The sequence below is a fragment of the Puntigrus tetrazona genome, chromosome 8 (genome assembly GCF_018831695.1).
Source record: "Puntigrus tetrazona isolate hp1 chromosome 8, ASM1883169v1, whole genome shotgun sequence".
Lineage (NCBI taxonomy): Eukaryota > Metazoa > Chordata > Actinopteri > Cypriniformes > Cyprinidae > Puntigrus > Puntigrus tetrazona.
Genome location: NC_056706.1, coordinates 13,351,457 through 13,371,645, shown reverse-complemented (window position 1 = coordinate 13,371,645; position 20,189 = coordinate 13,351,457). Strand labels below are relative to the sequence as shown.

The window sequence follows — 20,189 nt, the reverse complement described above, 5'->3', positions numbered from 1 at the left end:
AATTTATTAATATTCACGAAAGAAAGATATAAAAATATTAATAATTTTTAAGAAGGAACAGGGTGTATGCCAACATACAACTTCCAAAGTAACTGAATTAAATTTAAATAAATATATAATAAATAATTGTACATTAATTACATTTGTCAAAGAGTTACATTTGTGTAATAAAAGAAAACTGATAAAAGACACGACTTATGTATGAAAATGAGGCATTTAAAAAAAACTAATGATTGAATTTATTCACATGAAAATTTCAAACGGTAATGACTTTGATTTCCTCAGTTCTGTGTTATTCATCATATCTGTGTGTGTGTGTGTGTGTGTGTGTGTGTGTGATAGTGATGGGTGGGGGGCTGTAACAGAGAGAAAGAAAGACAGATAGGGACACAGTGTGAGAGTGAAAACAAAGGGCTAAAGATCCTGAGTGGAATCTATTAGTGTAAAAGCTCTGAGGATGACAGACAAATGGCCTGGTTAGTCGATACTGGCAGCAGCAGTGTCTCCTGTCTGTTTTTATTTCTTTTCAAACTGAGATCACGACCAGAAGGGCGACTCATTTGTTTTATTGAATATCTCTCTATCTCTCTCTCTCTCTCTCTCTCTCTCTCTCTCTTTCTCTCTCACATCATCTTCATCTCGGAGGGAAATGAAAAACAAACTAAACAATAGTAACAGAACACAGGCGGCTTTAAAGACAAACAAATGAAAGTGAAGTGAGTGAAAAGACACATATAAGAGCGTACAGCAACAACACACACACACATACGTAATTCTGTTATTGAGAGAAGTGCTTTGCAAATATTCTCATTACAGACGGTCTAAAACCGTTATGACATTCAACAGCATCCATATAGCTTATAGAAAAGCGTTGAATGATGATTCGAAATCTTTTTCATTACACTCTTACAGAGGCCGGGGTGCAGTGGGGAATTATGCACATAAACACATCTCATTTGCATACACAAATGCATCTTTTTATCCATTTCACCGCGTCTCAATTGAACCGCGATTCAAAACAATTTCATGCATGAGACGAAGAGAGCGGTGACCACACGAGCCAGACAAGCTCACACACAGACCACAAGCGCTCTTCAGGCCAACTTAAATAATACGTCAACACTTTCCAAAAACTTCCCACGTAAATGTGTCTCATACAAAAAAAAGGCTAATACAAACTCACAAAAGAAACAACAACAACAAATCAATATTTGTACAATATTTAATTTCTTGACAGGGATGAAAATGAGGCTGTGATAGATAGAAATGTGTTTAATGGATTTCTTTGATGATTCAGTTAAAAAAAAGTCTTTCAAGACAGTTGTTAAGTTGATCTTAATGTGGTGCAAGCTGTCATACCAGTGCTAGTTACTCAGAAATGTAATATATACACATTATTAGTCCTTTCTTTACTTTAAAGTATTACCACTTTATTACTTTCTTCCAACATTAACTAGTTACACTGCTCACGTTACTTTTCTTTCGTGCTCCACATGAGTGGCGTACATATTCCACATGAAATTATTCTAAAAGGTTTCTAACATACACTTCTGCCTCATTCGACCAAAATCCTCATTGGATCGCAGACAGAAGTTATTATTATTGGTGGTTAACAGTAAGGAAGCGTTGCATTGTTCTCATTAATTGTCATGTTTGAAGCAAAAATTTCTCTTTTATACCAATATATGATTATATTACATTATGCATTTTATCATATATCATAAATAAATATGTATTAATATTAATAAATAAAAAATGTATCTGAAAAAATGTTTTCTAAAAATATTTGATTTGGATAGACATGTATGGCCAAAGTAATGCCACATAATGCCGAAACCTACACTTCACTGTTCAGATCATCTTTTCTCCTAAAACAAATACATATAATGAAAAAATATCCATCTGCTAAATGTAAACCTTTTCATATTCCATATGCCTGCTGCACCGGTGACTTCATGCTTGTGCAATTTCTGACTAATAACTAGCTGTTTTGTGGATGTTATATGAATCTTCCTGGGGTGAAATTATTATCCTTCCAGTCACGCTTTTCAAAAGGCAACTGTTTTTTTTCCTATGAATTTAATTTGATGTGTTTTTGTCCATGAGGGGGCGCCAGAGATGAGGTTAGGAGGAGCTCATTACCACTCACTGAAATTCAAATAAAGGCGCATTTATTAGCTCACCTTTGCCATGACTCACTGTTAATAGCTAGACGGTATTTAGAAACACATCCGGCTGCATTAGAGAGCAATACATATCGGAACCGATACATTTATACATGATCAATATTTTGTTTTTATAAAAAGTAACCATTTACATTTTTATACGTACAAAAAGCCTGTTATTAATATTTCATTAATGTCTGAAAAATATTTACCGTCACAAAGAAGCAATGTGTCCATAAATATCAAAGCAAATTAAAATAAAGTAAATAGACACTGACATTTGAACAGTAACGTGTTCAAATCACGACAATAAATCGCATGTAAAACAAACAACCATAGACAAAGACACTGAACCGACGCTAACTTAGCTCCTCCCCTTACACCTTGACATCCAATCCGAACGGATCGTCGCAGCTAGTGCTCTCCGCCTATTGGCCGAGCGACCTGTCAGTGGCAGCGGTCCATATTTTCGGCCGGGACAGTAGCACGGCCAGCAGCAGCGAAAGTGAGGAGTAACTCCTTGAACTGGGATAATTCTGACCGCCAGTACCGATGAGCGAACAAAAACACATATGAAGGTAACACAATTAATACTTCATGGAATTGTAACTTATTTTGGGAAATAATAGAGTGCGTGAATGTGATCTGGAGAGCGCGCTGGAGTGGGAGAGTGAATCTCAGATCCCAGGATAGATTTCCAGTACATTATCTCGCTATTATTGACATGTGCACCTCGGTTTTAAATATGATAAAGATTGATTTCTTAGACACACAGTATTCGTCCATACTCATGCACGCAATGCAGCCTCACTAGACTTGTTTTTTTTATGATTTATCTAGAAAACTGGTTGTGTGATCTTAATTGTAAGTCCACTAAATGTCTTACAATGTCCCTGTTTCTGTTTGTTCCGGGCTGATGTCAGACACCTGATCGTTGGTTCTTCACACATTTGAGAAGTGCACTGATTGCTTGTTTAGCAGCATGTGAAATGTTCCATATGTCCAGGGTGATTTTTTTAAACACTGAAAGGAAAGCTTTGTGTCCAACAGGAAACCTGATATCCACAGAAGTGCTTTTTGCTGAACAGTGCTTGGATTTATGGCTCTTATTGCTAATCACGCAGCTTATAAAAGATTAACCATGCACCGATTTGCAAAACATGGGAGAAATCTTCACCTGCCATTAGTTCCCTAAAACAGCAACTTTTTCAATCGAAAAATTAACAAGGGATGGTATATATGCGTTAGGAAAATTACAAGTCAATATTTCATCTGTTTTTCTTTTAATTTTATCAAAACTTATACATTACTGTCCTCAGAATATGTGAGGATTAATATATATATATATATATATATATATATATATATATATATATATATCTGTGTTTATATCTCTTAACTGTACTTTTAGTCAATACCAGATATTCATGAAAAAAATGTATATATACACTTTCACATATAGATCATAATATCTGAATAAAGCACCGTTCCTCATCCTCTTCCCATGAGTTTAACTAGCTAACTAAATATTTTTCACATCGTTTTTGTGATGGTGATCATCTTTGATCCTTTGTAGCATTTTTTGTGCCATTGCTTCCAAACCTACCTACACTTTTATGTTCATGATGAGTTCCTGTGGTAGCTATCAAATACGTTTGCCACTGATTTGGACGCATTTGTTTAAATGTTTATCTGAATGTAATCGTTCAGTCGATGGGTTTATTTGAAGCAAACATGCCTTGATTTTTAAAGAGCAGACATGTGAGTGTTTGTCAGTGGGAGAAGAGCAAAAATGTGGTCTAGCCTGTATGCAGTGAAATGCTCTGTTTTGACTGGCATGTCAGAATCAGTCACTTGAGAGCTGGGTTGAAGACATTCTCTCGGGTCAGGACGTAATTACACCAAAGAAGAGCTTACTTCGTTTTGCAGATTTTCCTGTAGGTCTAATGTATCCGTTTAATGGCCACGTCTCCTTCAGTTTGGAAACGTGGCCCGTATAACGTCAAATATTGAGGATTTTGGTCAGCGCTTTGAGAGGCAAACAAGAAAACTTAATCTTTTTAGCATTAATGTCAATAACAGCAGAAGACCGAAGCACCTTAGTTACCACTGGTTGGTTTGTTTGAGTTCCGCTCTATACAGATTTTCTCCAGAACCGCAGATCTGCAGCAATGAGGCTCAGTAAAAAAAAACAGTGTTTGATTTCAGCTTGACTCTTTACCCTGGGGAAAGGGTTGAGTTTAGAGTTTAGGATACAGTATATTGACCTCATTTGAGCTGGGTTAACGGGTTTGGTTTGCTATAATGTGCCAAATCGCTATACAATAGCTTCCATTGTGAAATCATTCTGCACGGTGATATTTTGTTGTTTTGCCTATGATCTGAATACTGCTTTAAAAAAGCTTGATTTTTGCAAGCCCTTAATGAGATGTGTCAGTGACAGGGAGAAGCAGATGCTGGATCAGCTGTTAATATAGTCGAGATGAATTAGTATGCATTACAGTCTCGTCTGGAGTCTCTTTCTGTTAATATTTGATTAATGTGTGTGTGTGTGTGTGGGGTGTGAATTCCTGGAATTCCTTTCGGTCTGTGTAATCCATATATTGTTTCTCTTTTTCCCGCTCTCGCACTCCCTGTGGCTGTGTGGAGATGTGTGTTTTGCTGCCAGATGATGGTTTTATTGGGTTTGTACAGGTTTAATGTGGGGTTACAGCATCAGAGCTGTGCCGTGAACCACACACCCATCTAACACACGTCCCGCTCTCTCATTACTGCTAATGATTCATTAAGCAAGCTGACATTATGCTGCGGTCTGATGTTTCTTTTAAGGATTGCCCTCAGCAGCTGTGGGTTAAGTCCGAGGTTTAGTGAGTTTTCAGAGAGATGACGGAAGAGGAAAGGTCTGTTCTTACATAAGCAGACGCTTTGAAGTTTAAGCAAAAGAATAGTTTTCGAGCACCGACAAAGCAATATCACAGGTAATGGAAATAGTCAATACATTTAAGTCTAAACTTTTCAGTGAATCAATTAAACCAGTTTACAGAACTGGTCCAAATGATTAGTTTACGAATCAGCCTGAGCTTGTTCTTGAAAATAAAGTATAAAATAACGGCTTAAAATCACATCTAGTTTTATTATGACGTATGCATTGAAAGGCATTGATCACTTTGATGCCACTTTTTGTTGTGATGTATCTTTTATGTAACTTTTAAGATGGTATCACATTAAAGGACATCGTCCGCTGTCAATAGTGTAGAAATGCGTGAAGAACAGAAGTCACTTTTGAACAAAGCAGCTTTCTGTTGGTCAGCGTAGTGAAATCACGCTATTCATTTAAACCCATTCCGAATTTTACTTGAAATTTCTGTTGCTGTGAATGGATTTCAAACTTGACATCAATGATAAAAGTGATGGGATTACATTTATTGCATGGCGAAAGAACAAATTCTAACAGCATTTAAAATGTTCATGGAATGACATCTCAAATGATATGAGATTCATATTAGTTTCTGTCGGGAGAGGAGACCTTATTTGTCACTTTGGAGCACACTTTGTACCTGAATGTGGTGATTCAAGAGATTTATTGTTTTTTTTAAAGATCTTGACATGTATTTGGTTCTGAGAGCTGGCAAGAGAGTCTCTATAATCTCTCTCTCTTTCCCAGCCTTATTATTCTCTTTATTATATAAAGTGGTGAAACATTATACAGTTAAATAGCCTTGTTTCTCAATGCAGCTGTTACTGATTTCACATCATCAGGATCGGCGTACTTAATGTGTAACTGCATCAAGGTCAGTCTGTGGCTCATCGCTGTTGTGTGCCAGGTTTTTTCAGTCTAAATGATTTGTTCACACACCAAACTGATCTGGGTCTCGTAAATAAAGCAATAACTTAAATTTCAGTCCTCTGTCATTCTCTCAGGTTTCGCCTGCTGCAGTGAAGATTCAATGAAACGATTCCTCTCTCCTTTGATTGCTATGCGTAGTTGAAAGTTATGTTTCATTTTTCTGGAATGCAGTTCTTGGTCAAATGTGGTATTTGTGTAATTGTTATTTACAGCCTGGTGTAGGAGGTTTTTTAAAACAGATTCTTTCGGCAGAAGACTAGATTCCTCTTCTGACCTACACATTACAGCCACAGTCAGGGGCGTCGTGCTCTTTTTTCATTTTGAGTGGGCACCAGTGGGAGTCCTGGCTAGACATGATCATAGAAAAAGCAACATGCCAAGTCAAGTCCATTTTAGTCATGTAGCGCTTTAAACACAGATGCCAGGTGTGAAACAGAAAAATAGTCGATGCAAGAGGACAGTAACAAACAGTTTTTCAGTGAAAGTTAGTTCATTGTTGATTCAGTGAGCATGGCCAAGTTCAGTTTAAATAGTGGCAAGCTCACAGTTTTGCCAGAAATTAAGTGTCCCCAAAACAAACCGAAAGACCATCTGTGACAGAAACAGAGAAAGAAAACTTGGGAGAAACCAGATTTATTTGGGGGGGGGGAGGGTCACTGGATCCAAAACTGACCTGATATAGAATTAATTTTTTTGAAACCAAGCAAAAATCCAACTGACGTGACAGCCAGTGATAAGCAGTTTTGACATTTTGATAAAACACAAAAAGATATTCCCAGCCCAAACGGTGAAAGCCACGTTTTATTTGTGGTGCTTGAAGCTTGTTCATTTCAGTGTTTCATTTCTCTCCGTCATACTTGTGTTTGTCCAACTACACAATTACACAAAACAATGTAAGTGTGTGTGGCTTTTATAGGTTCTCTTGAGAGGAAATGAAGGCAGGAAGGATGCACTTGTGATCTGCATGGATAGTGTTTTTACCGGAAGCTGCAGGATGAATATTCTTACGGGAATAATAATGCAGTCTGTTTCCTATATACACTGAGTAGATGTAAATAATGGGTTAACCGACCCTATACACACAAACTAAAAAGACACAATGTTTCAATTTTATGTCGGTGTGTTTTTTTTAGTATTCATTCGCGTGGGATGTGGTCACTTGTGGTCACACCGTTAATAATAGAGCAGTTTATAAAAGCGTCAGTCAATGATGTCATAAAAATTAACATACAACTCTTAAGCAAACAACATTTTTTGTATCCATAGTTTAACTAAAATATTAGGCGTATAGACTATCAAATCAGTGTGTAATCGGACAGATACACACAAACACACTCCGGCTGGATCACAGATTCCAGTGGTAATACAGCATGACTTATAAAAGTGAATTCCGGTTTTAACACACACACACACACACACACTCTGGCTCTACAAACAGCCCCATCCACAGTGTGTTAGTAATGTCTGCATGACATCATTGCCCTGGGATTATATTAAGGCTGGTCAAGCTGTGTAACTTTGCTATTTAATAGAAAGGAAAAAAAAAAATAGCATACTTGTCATCCTAGTAGCACACTGACGTGTAACCAGTTTGAATCATATCAGGAAGTGATGTCATAAAGTTTTCTTGGGGAAAAAACACCTAAGAAAGCCACCTTTACTGAAAAAGCCACCTTTATGTAGGTCTTGGATTCTAGGCTTGATTAAAAAAGTTTCTGTGACAGGATTTTAAAGCTGCTTGATAAAATTAAAATGTATTATTTAAGCACATCAGTAAGCAACATCATATTTTATATTATTTTATATACATTACCACTTAAAGGTTTGGGCTCAATCTGATGTTTTTAAAAAAATAAACTAAGAACAAAAAATTAATTAGGCTTTCACCTTAAACAGCATTTTTAAATATGCTAAAGTAGAAAGAAGTTACTTTAAATTGTTTTAACATTTTACAATATCACTGTTATTAATGGTAATAAAGCTGGTATTAATGTTAATAAAGCATAATGTTACAACCGAGGGGTGCATTAATGTTCTGTTTGTCATCAATTATACCACAGTTACCACGTTAACATATCACATTTTTCATGCCTAAAATACTCTGGTGTGTAGAACTATACTTCCTAATGATAACTAGTTAAGTATATTGTCTGAAAACAATGTGGAAAAATTATATGCAGCTGCAATGTGGTCATCAAACCTGAAACTAACTGCAATTATAAAAATTATTCTACACCCTTAGAACGTGAGTCATTCAGTCGGACAGTGTTGTTGTTTGAAGTAACTACATGATAATGACGATGATGTTCATCTGTGGGTTAAGGGGGTAATTTTGCAGAATGATCATAATTCGCACAAATATTTCATAAATCAGTGGTCACTCAGATTGTGTTCGGGTTTTTGGCTGGTTTTCGTCTGTCCTTCTGCTCACACACACACCAACATAAATGGAAATGCGGACCCAGACGCAACAAGCCAAACCTTAATGGTTAAGGAAAAACCATCCCGATCTGTCTGTGCCACTTGCAGTAAACAGAGAAATTATTCACAAGAGCATTCAAACACACTGAATGCGTGTGTGTGACTAGACTGAGGGAATCCGTTACAGTACAGCAGTTGAACTCGTTCACTGGAGACCTCTGTGTTGATATGCTAATAGCTTCCTGCGTTTATGTGGTCTGACGAACAGCCAGACCACAATGCAGAGACGCCGCCGTGCGTGTGTTTTAATGTTCATGAATGCCAGACTCACACGAATGTCATTTCAGATCAAGAGTGATTCACTGATGAAATGTGTGGAACTTCATTGTGTTTCTAGGCCAGAGAAATTGATCTTTTGTGTGTGTGTGTGTGTGTGTGTGTGTGTGTGTGTGTGGTATGATCCTGCTTCATTGGTCTTAGTGCAGTTATATGGTGCATGACCTGCTAAAGCATTGACTTATATTGCCAGAACTGGAAATCAGCGCTTTTGCTTCAGGGCCTCGATTCTGAATTCATCTGTTTGTTCGTTACAGGGCAGCAGGATGAATGTGGAGACTCTCAGTAAAGCTGAACTTCTGATGCTGCTCAGCATTTTGGAAGGAGAACTAGAAGCACAAGATGTAGTCATACACACACTCAGGGTAAGAGCGCACACACACACACACACACACACACACTCATGCATTTATAGATGAACCGTGTTTAAGGAACACTCAACTTTTTTTTGGAAATAGGCTCATTTTTCAACTCCCCCAGAGTTTATATTTATAAACAAGATGCTTCTGGTCTAATCAGATTCAATGATCTATGCTAAGCTATGCTAAAAGTGCTACCATCAGACCCAGAGATGGGCTGAATGGATTCAAAAAAGGATAAAACTCAAACTTTTTAACTATGGGGGAGTTGGAGAATGAGCCTATTTAAAAAAAAAGTGGAGTGGTCCATTCAGAATAATTAAAGTTAGGCAAAAATAAATAGTGTTTAAAATGCTTTTAAATGCTTGAAGAGTGACAGACGGAAAGTCAAAGTCAGAAAGGCCCAAAAAACTTGATACATGAACAATTACTCAACTTCAAACACATCAGGTTTTAGTAGACCACCAAGAAACCAACAGAAGCCAAAGAAGACTAAAAGTTAAAATTTAATACTTTTAAACTTTATACATGCAATACATGTGATGTTACAACATACAACACACACATAAACCTGACATTGCATAATACTACTATTGTTAGCTCTTTGATAAATTACTCTCAAATTTCCTGTTAAATTCAAAATATGAACTACTTAGTGTTGTTTTAAGTAACATGTTGATAGCAAATTTTTTGCATATTATTAGATATTTCTCACACATTTTAGCACATTGCCAGCATGGTTTAACATATTTTTTTTGCTTGGTTTAGCGTGTTTTAGCATGTTGCCAAAGCTTGTGGCCAAACAAGTTTCCTCAGCGCTTACCCTGCCTTCAAACCAAAAACTCGCCCTAAATTTAAGTCAGTGTTGCTGTTTTGGTCTAGTTGAGAGCGAGTTGTTTGGGAAAACAACCTAAAGACTAGTTGTAGGCTTACTTAGATGTGTATGCATATTAAGCTGGGATATGGGAAAGCATTGCTTTGTTAAAAAAAAAGACATTTCAGCTTTAATAAATGTGAATTTTGATCAGTAGGGAGATTTCAGATGTTGTATTTTTATCCATACTGTGTAGATTTGTGTTATGTAACAGGCGATATGTGATCGGTGTTTGGTGTGGACTAATGGTCAGGAACCACAGGAAGTGTGTCGGGGGTACTCAGGAAAGAGGCAGACAGGAGAACAATAGCAGGCAGTGCTATTCCTGTAAAACGCACACATAAACACTTCATTTTTTGCAGGAACATTCAATAGATGTAATGGTTTTATACATCTATACTCTGTTTTCTATCCCATTAGCCTAAACCTACCCCTCACACAAAACTTTCCGCTACTCTGGATTTTCAAAATGGACCATCTAAACTACATCAATTAAAGGGATAGTTCACCTAAATATGACAATATGAATTGCAAGTTCTCAAATAATTAAATTATTATTAATGAGCTATGCCATCATTTGAATCATTTAATTTGCTGTCATTGAGCCATCATGAAAAATTTAAAAATATTGAGCACAGTCTACATCTTATTAGGACTTTATAAATGACTACATGACAGCATGCACATTCTACATACATAAAAATTGCTAGTTATTTAACTGTTAAATGTTTTGTTAAAATATAAAATGTGATCACGCTGTGTATTATATAACATGTGATCAATCGAAACTCCTGAACTCTTAAACAAGTGTTAGCACAGAGCCCTGCCCTACAGCTTTCTTTATCATTACTCGCTTAATTCTCCATCTTCCATTTCATTTTATGCTTTGATAAGCCCACAAATTAAATCAGCTGTGCTCAATTGAGTCTGTACTCCTCAAAACTAGAACAAATGTAGTTCATTTTTGCGCGTGCTCACACTGACACACAACAGAGGCCCACAGTGTTCCCTCTGGATATATATAGTGTGTGTGCGTTTTATTAGGCCTGTAATTATTCTGTCCGATGCTGTAGTTAAAGAGTTAACACGGCGTTAATAACAGAGAACATCAGCTTCACATGAGCTCAGGGGTGTGTGTGGGAAAGATGGAAACATGAGACGAGGGGCTCTGCCACTAAAGCTGCTTTGGTGTCTCACTGTGACCTGCTGATCGACTCTTTGCGCTGGACTGTGAGATTAGTTTGTGGGACATTGAAAACAACACAAAAAAAGCTGCCTTCGTCCGAAAGTAAAAGTTACATTTTGTCATGCATAGTTTCTTTTAAACACATCTGTACTTGTTAGAGGGATATAACATATATGTGAATAGGCTTTTTTCAAGCTGTGCACAAATCTACTTCTGTTTCCAAATTCAATCTTTAGGTAATTTCTCTAATGATTCGCTTACAGTTCTGTCTGAAACCGTTCGGGCAGGCAATAGCGTGTGTGTTTTATGCAAATTTACTCCTGTAATGGCAAAGCTGGATTTACAGCAGCCATAACTGCCATTTAACATGCTATGTATTTCTAATATGGTATACAAGTTAACTGATTATTTTTTTCACATTTTTGATTTTTTCATAATTACAACATTCCGAAGATATTAAAATAGACATATTTTGTAACTTGCTGTCACTTTTGAGTAATTATAAGCATCCTTGATGAATAATATCCTGATATCCTGATTATTATCAGATTTCAAACAAGACTATATGTTTTATGTTATGTTATTTGCAGTCTACGGATTCTAGGCGGGTTTTATAAAATCAGATTTTTGCTTCCTGTCTGAACAAAGCCTTAGTGTGTAAGTGTGCCTAGTCTTTTACTGCTCAGCCCTTGGCAAAATACAAAAAGTGTGTGTGTGTGTGTGTGTGTGTGAGTGTCTTTAAAGGCTTCATTTGACTTTCTTCCTGGGCAGTAAGGGCTTTAGTCACAGAGGGAATCTTGAGAGGCCCTTTGGGCTTGAGTCTTTGATCATGAATGTTGCGTTGTGTATGTGTCTACGTATATGTATGTGTGTGTCACTTCAGTGCCCTCAAAATCTTCTGTGTGTCCCCACAGTGGTGAAGCAGTGCATTCTGGGTGAACAGTGTCAGTCACGTTAGATGTTTTGGAAGCCTCGAGATAAACTGCAGTGCTTTTTGCTCCTCCTTTTGAGTTATTTTCCCATGGCTCATTCTGATGTAATGGAGGAGCCAGTACCCCGAGGGCTGGCAGTTAAAACGGGAAACCAGCCGTTAATATGACTCACTCGCTCGCTGTTTCATCATCTAAGCCTTATAAAGGAAGATCAGGTCTGTTCACAGGTCTCTGAAAGGGGAATTTCATGAATAGGGAATTCCATGTTAAAATCACGCTCCAAACAGACTAAACAAGCCAGTTTTGATTGTTTTGTCTTAATAGGGAGGATGTCTAGCCCATGTTTTACCTCATAACTGTGATTCACACACACACACACACACACACACACAGACTCACAGAGAAAACCAATGGGGTTCCTCGCTCTTTTGAACTGCCGGGAGTGTGTGTTTGTGGGTTGATTAGAGGGATGTAGGATTCCTTCTGTGTGAACTTCCTGGAAGGAAGTCTCCCGATCCCCTCTGTCTCCGACGGTAAGCACCTCAGATCAGCGAAGCTTGATTAAAAACAGCAACAGCACAAAGAGCATCCTGCTCTGTCCTGCATATGTGTGTGTTACTAATCCCAGAGCAAACCCACACAGAGTACTATTATATATTTAGCCAATAAATTACCATAAAAAACCAAAATAACTGAATCATGCTGCACTGAGATCCCACTGTGCCGGGAATACCCATAAGCCCCTGCTTGTAAATAATCAAATTAATTATCCTTGGATGAGCAGTGGGATTTAAAGGGATTATATAAATAGTTATTATTTAGAGCTAAAATAGTATGTCAAAAACATTAAAGCTGAACGTCTTATGTTTAGAAACCTCTATTCTCATTTCAATAAACTCTTTTTCAAACTGAATTCGCTTTTGTGAAAGCACTGGCTGCCGAGTTGCGATTCTGTTGCAGTTTATCTACAAATGTGCAACAAAAAATTGCTGTGCTGACTCGAGTAATCTTTGTGATTTTGCTACATTACAGGATGTCCTGAACTGTAATTAACTGCAGAGCTATTATGCTATAGGCTGTCACTTTAAGTATGGCAGCTGTGCCAGTAATTTACTACAAATGTACAGTCTTTTATAGTACAGAGAAAGCAGAAAAATGAATATGTTCCAACTAAACATCTTGAGACTGACAGGGCTAAATATAGATGCTGGATTTCTGGTGGGAAAGGCGGTACGCAGGGATGGCGCTATTTCAAATATTTCAAATTAGAATTAAAATGCACTTCGTATTTAAATACATTTAATTGTAGTATTTTTGTATTTTAAAATACATAAACTACTTTTTTGCCAATCAACCTCTTAGACTGACGATTTCCTGAATCTAACCTCAAAACATGCCACTTTTATACACGTCAGCTGCAGCTGTATGAATCTATCTAGAATTGAGTAATACATCTTTCTGGATTCCTTTAAGTAAATAAGAAATAATACTGCCTCAGTGTGCTTAAAAAACACCTACTTCCAATTTCAGACGTCCTGATTCAGAGCATGTCACATGCAAGTCTTACTGTTGGAAATAATAGGAAACGTGGAGGATGCCAAAAAGTAGAATCCCAACTGTTTCATCATTCATAGTGCTATCTTTGTAGTTAGCTTGTTGATTATTCTAGATTTTTAGTCAAATACTATTTTATTTCCTCAGAAACCATCCTGATGTATTTACATTTACATTAATTCATTTAGCAGAATTTCTTTCATAAAAATTGAAATCTTTATGACCCTGAACTTTTGGACTGTATAATTATATGAAAGTATTGGTTTTCAGGACAGTGCTTTGCATTTGCTAGTGTTCCAGGGGCTTCTTTACTCTTTTGCTGAATTTAATCATTCTTCATATCATATCATTCATGTCTGTAATACAAATTGTGTTGGGTAAGCTACCTAAAATATAATAATTAGTGTATTAGATCAAATGAGATATAACCCATATAACAGTAGTAATAGTATTGTTTGTCTTGCCGCAGTCTCATCTGTTTTTCTCATTAGTGCGTCTCTCTCTGATCTCTGGATAAGGTCACTCAGAGGCCGGCAGGGCCACAGATAAAAGCATCTAGGGCTGGAAATGGACTGTAATTTTCTATGATTTTGAGTAAAATGCAACACTGCTTAATGCTGAAGTTAAACAAATAAACTATCCAGTCTGGTGGTCCGAGACACACTTAACACACTCACACTGCTTTATCGCAGACATATGTGTAAAATGAATTCTGCTGAGAAACAGAATCTATGTTAGTGTAAACAGCCTGGATTTAAATGGTTGTTGTGGTTACATCTGCTGCATTGTGCTGATCAATATGCCGATGTTCACACCCAGTACACACCACACCCTCTGTGAAAAGAGCTTGAGTCAAACACTGAATGATCAGAGATGATAACCAGAAAACGGCGGAAGCCGAGATCGCTTGAAGTCTGGTTAAATATTACTTTCTTTCCCACATGCATTGTGATCAAGCAGATAAAAGTCTACATTTTTGTTTGCGCTGGAGCGTTTGAGGAGGACTCGAAGGTGTGCTAGTGGAAATTCCAAATGTGAATGCGTCGTGTACACGTTAGCATGACAAGTTCATGATTCTTTGCCTGTAATTTACGGTATCATATTAGAAATTAGACATTACTGTAATTTTTTTTAATCAAAATTACAACTGGATCCTCCAGGTAAATGACAGACTTCTCTATGATTCTGTATGAAGATGTATGCTGTACTTCACCAGTCGTTTAGTCAGATAGTTCACCTGTCATTAATTACTCACCCTCACGCTTTTCTAAACCCGTAAGACCTTTGTAACAGAAATTAAGCTATTTTTGATCCAATCTGAGAGCTTTTTGACTCTTCAGCTTTCTGAAATGTAAATCTTGACTAATAGTGGTTGTTAGTGTTTTTAGTTTTTTTTTTTTTAATTATGTATGATTTGAAACAAAGGAATGCAGGGAAGGGAAGAACAGCATGAGAATGGCAGAGGAATATAACAGTCCTGAATTTAGTGTGCGTGTGTGTGTGTGTGTGTGTGTGTGTTTGTGTGTGTATGCCTCCCATCTGCTGATCTGTTTAGTAAGACCTCCCCATCCCTCCTAAATTAGTCACACTGCCCCCCGTTTCAGCCCTTACACAAGCACACACATGCACAATGAGTAGTGAACAACACCCCCTACAGCTGGGCCTTTTGTGGTGTGAGCCCTCCCTCTCCATCCCTTCAGCCCAGGGGAGGTTTAACACCTGCCCGCTGAGGAGGGGTCAGGGCTGCGATTATGTTTTGTGAAAATGGATCTGATAGTGACCAGCTGTAATTGCATCCCGACGTGTTTAGAAATCCCGCTTTCTCTTTTTGTCACTCATAAAAACACGTGGTCCGTATGCAAACACAGTGCAGGGTATTAATCAGTCGTTCTGTGAACTTGGCGTGTAATCACAACAGAAACCAGTTACTTATTCCTATCTTTTCGCATCTTATCTTTGACATTCGTTTAGGCACAACAGAGAGATGCATTTGCACAGGAGCGATATGGACATTACAACCTCCGTGACCCCTTCGTAGCGCTGCTGAGAGACAGCGAGCTGTCGCAGGCTCAGGATGATGGAGGGCAGAGTCCCGTGTGTCTGAACCCGCTGGGTGTGTTGAAGCTGGTGATGGCCCACTGCACCAACATGAAGGAGAAAATGATGAAACAGCTCGCTGCTGCAGAGAGGAGACACAGAAGGGTGAGAGACAAAGACTGACATCTGAGCTGCCTATCTAGGATGTATTTTTAGACTGTGAAAGTTGTAATTTTTAAAATACAACAAAATTTTTTTTTTTTTTTTTTTTTGCCTCCATTTTATTACTTTTATTTGTTGAATTGTAGTAATGCTAATCGGCTGTAGGTGTTAACACTAGTGAGGACTGCCATTAATATCACTTTGGATGCTGGGTATCTACACAGATACTAGATAAGGTCACAAGGTTTTGAAACAGAGCCTGAGAGCCTGATGAAAATGTGTATGTATGTATGCTTATGGGACTGGTTCAATCAGTTCTTTGAAAGAAATAAAAGGGTTAATGTATTTAATTCATAAACATTGTATGAAAGATTGATCCAAAATTAAACACAACTATTCTCTCTGTTATGTACACTGGGTGAGTCTTGAAAGTCTTGAAAGGGTGCAGATCTCTGAATAACAATGTTTGATCATCTGACCGAATGCTTTTTTTTTTGCTACTATGATAATTATGCTTATAAACAAGAAAAATAATGTGACTCATTTAATGTGGCTGTTTATTAGGTGGTGCAGCCATAATTAGTCATTTTTCTTGACCTGATGTTTGAATGCGTGTATGCCTGTAGGTAATAGCTGATTTAGAAGAAGAGAAACGGCGGCGTGCTCAAGACAATGCTGCAGGTGATGACATCACGGCCATGCTGGAGAAGGAACGGGACAGACTTCTGCAGCAGGTAACCAGGCAACGCCACCAAAACATATATACACATGCACAAACTGTGGCATTATAAATACAACATAAACGGCTAAATAAAGCACCCTGTGCCAGCAGATTTTGTGTGGCTTTGTTGTGTAACAGTGTTGGCGCAGATGTCTTTTCTACAGAGGAAAGGCTCCATTGTTTTTATGGACTGTGGTGCATAAGAGTGCGTCCGCCTCTGTGTGTGTGTGCGAAGACATTCCATTGTGTTTTTGTGTTTTTATGGGATTAGGATAAGGTGATGTTAAGGTCAAAGTGCAGACTGCAGTATTACGTAAAAGGCCCTTCCTGCCTTGCCTTGAGTTTCTCTTACACACAGACATACAGACACTGACGCATTCTCAAAGAGGATCATTCTCAAAGGTCTCAAAGATATTGTTTGGGGCAGAAATAAGCTAGTAAACAAGATAATTTCATTAAAAAAGGTGTCATCTTTGATATTGTCGTTGTAGCATTATTAATAATATCTTGCTTTTCTTCACAGCTGGAGTTCGAGAGGGCCCAAATCGAGCGTTTAGAACGTGAGCATTCAGTCTTGTCGAATCAAGCTGAGGAGGATTTAGCACAACAGCAACAGTTATCCTCGACGCTAGCGAAAGAATGTCAGAAGGCTACAGCACGGGCAGAGGAGGAGAGCCACCGGGTTGCAGAGCTCAGCCGCCAACTGGAAAAGGAGACAAGTACCATCAAATCCCTAAAGGGGGAGCTGGAGAGCAAACACGCTCATGCTCAGCAGATAGAGGCAAGAGCTGAGAGAAAGCTCGCCGAATTGGATACAGAGCGTGAACAGATGAGAGGTAAACTACTGAAGGAAGAAAAACGATATCAGGAGCTTTTGGAGAAGTTCAATAGTCTAAAGAAAGAGTTGGATGAAATGAAAGAAAGTGAAAAGGCAGGACTGGAAAAGGACAATGAAGAAAATGTAAAAACTCCACAGAAAGCAACCACAGGGATCACGCCTTCTCTTAGTCAAACAGAGGTTGACGGCAAAGCCATTGCATCTAAATCATCTTCGCAACCCAAGTTAAATGGTCACCACACTCCCAGAGAACCAGAGTCTCCAGCAGACGAGAGGTGCAAGGAAGTGGGATCGGTGGACACTGGGGTAATGCTCCCTGGAGGAAGTGGAGCCTTGCAGTGTCTCTCCCCCAGCAGTCCCGCCTCGTCCTCTCTTAGCTCATCTCCTTGCTCTTCCCCAGTACTGACCAAGCGTCTAGCCTCTATAGGCTGCTCTAGTCCGACCTATCCGGCCTCTTACCAGGCCAGCATCAATCAGCGATTCCAAGCAGCACGCCACAAGTTTCAGCAGCAAGCTGAGGCAGAGCAGCAACACGGAGCAACCATTGTCCACTCTCCTCGAGATCTCTCTCCTACTGCCGCCGCTCCTACTACCCCAGACAATTCTACTGCAAAGCAGATTGCCCGCAACACTGTCACTCAGGTGCTGTCAAGGTTCACAAGCCAACAAGCGACAAGTAAACTCCCTCCATCCAACAGCTCGCCCTTTGGCACTGATTACCGTAACCTGGCCGCAGCCTCCTCGCCGACGGGGAAGAGCCCAGGGGTTATGTCACCAGGGATCCGCTCCCCAATAATTCCTAGGGCGGAGAAGATTCATCCACCGCCTATTCCTCCTAAGAAGCAGGGGGTCAACCAGTCTCCCGGCTCACTGCTTCCTTCTGGGAGGGCCAGCCACTTCCCTGAGCTCTCTGGGAGCTGCGGTCTCACCAGTGGTCAGGAAGATGCAAAAGAGCTCGACTTGGTCATGTCATCATCTAGTTAACCAGCCTGGAGTTCACAGCCTGTGTGATATCTAAAGCACTCTCTCAGAGCCTCAAGGTTTCCTTCTTTTGTTATTTTCACCCTGATTGTCTTGTCATAGTTATTAATTCTTGTCCTTAAATGGATAGTTCATCCAAAAAATTAGTTTTATTCACCCTCATGCCTTTAATACCTTTTTGAATCTTTTTGCTTTCCTGGACTTCCAGTGAAGGGACAGAAATATCTCACTGAAGAGTATCTTAAGAGTAATTTTTGTCCTGTGGTTTTGGAACAACTTGAGGGTGAGTAAATGCAGACAGAATTTTCATTCTTGGAAGAACAATCCTGTTAAGTACCTTGTTTTGAATGACTCCTTATCTGAAACAGTCCAGGTCTTGGAACCTTTACAAATGAGCTAACGTGGTAAAGAAAGACATCCCGATTTTCAGTGTTCCAGAACTGAAAACCACTGGTCTGAAAGAGCAGCCAAACCTTCTTCTGGAGAACTACCTTTCTGCAAAATGTTGCTCTAATTTTAATCAAACACACTTAATTGGCTGTTCAAGGGGCCTCATTTATAAAAAGTGTATCCGCTCACATTTGATCATAGAGGATGCCTGTGTTTAAATCCAAGACAGCGCTCATATTTATAAAAACTTTGACGTCACGTCAGGGTTTGAGCAGAAGTACGCACTTTTTGTCGGAGTATAGCAGTTTTTTGAAAATGTAAGCTGCTTTTGCATCTCGATCGCTGCTCTAGATTATGATGATTGCTCATATTTTATGTGTTGATTATATTATGAGTGGTTTACAAGCAGAGAGACGAGCCATTCATTTGCGCGCAAGGTCAAGGTCGTTTGCGATTCATAGATTTCACATCTGAAAAAGACACTTGATTTCTGACACGTGATTTCTGTCCGTACATTCATTCAATAAATCGCATATGCACGTAACGGAGAAATGATCGCAAGATTAAATTTAGGATGGTTTCTGTGCCACATTTTATAAATGAGGCCCAATGTGCTCAGGATTACCTAAAGATTAAAAGCAGAGCGGTTGGTTACCTCTGCTCTGGTGTAACGCTAACAAGGTTGTCCAACTCCAAGGTTGAATTTGAAGGTTCACCTACCTGCAGAGTTTAGCTCTAATGGTCTTGGGGTCCGATTTTTTTATTTTATTTGAATTATCATCATTATTATTTGTTTTACTTTTTTTAATCCAAATGCTCGCTTCAGATGCGAATTTGCAGAAAAAAAATTATTTGGTTAGAATTTTTTACGATGGACGAAAGTTTCAGATGGACAACCAAGGGTCTAATTGGTTCTTAAAGGTGACTATTTTTATTTTTTTTTTTTTTTTTCTCGGCGTGCAAAAATTTCGGCCGAATAACTCGCAATGGCATTAACTTTGAATAAACACTCTCATTAAAAAAAGAGCTAATTAAAGTCTTCAGGTTTAAGAACGTCCAGGCGGGTGTGCTGGAGTTAAACTCTGTTGAAAGGCGGTCATCTACTGGACATCTCAGACGCAGTCCCGAGTAAGTGCAGACAGAGCCTTCCGTATCCAAACATTAGCCTGAGCCCATCACGTCCTAACTGTGTGAAGTTTGACAGGAACACACACAGTCAGCCTCTCAAATACTACTCCTGTAAGATTGAAACTATTTAAATACTATTGTATCTTTTATCGTTTTGTTCAGTTTTAATTTTTTACAAAAAATATTATTTATGCTAAAATGTTACTATTAATCCATCTGATGAACTACACAGATAAAAAAAAATATTAGTATATAAAA

The 20,189-nt window shown here is 38.5% G+C and overlaps 1 protein-coding gene across 1 annotated transcript; it reads left to right on the top strand.

Moving 5' to 3' along the window:
- Positions 1 to 2,619: 2,619 nt before the first annotated feature.
- On the top strand, positions 2,620 to 19,830 carry cttnbp2nlb (CTTNBP2 N-terminal like b). The gene is made up of 5 exons (XM_043246678.1): positions 2,620 to 2,743; positions 9,027 to 9,134; positions 15,646 to 15,876; positions 16,500 to 16,607; positions 17,118 to 19,830. The coding sequence occupies exons 1-5, from the start codon at positions 2,738 to 2,740 to the stop codon at positions 18,414 to 18,416; spliced, it is 1,752 nt and encodes a 583-aa protein (XP_043102613.1). The 5' UTR covers positions 2,620 to 2,737; the 3' UTR covers positions 18,417 to 19,830.
- Positions 19,831 to 20,189: the final 359 nt, after the last annotated feature.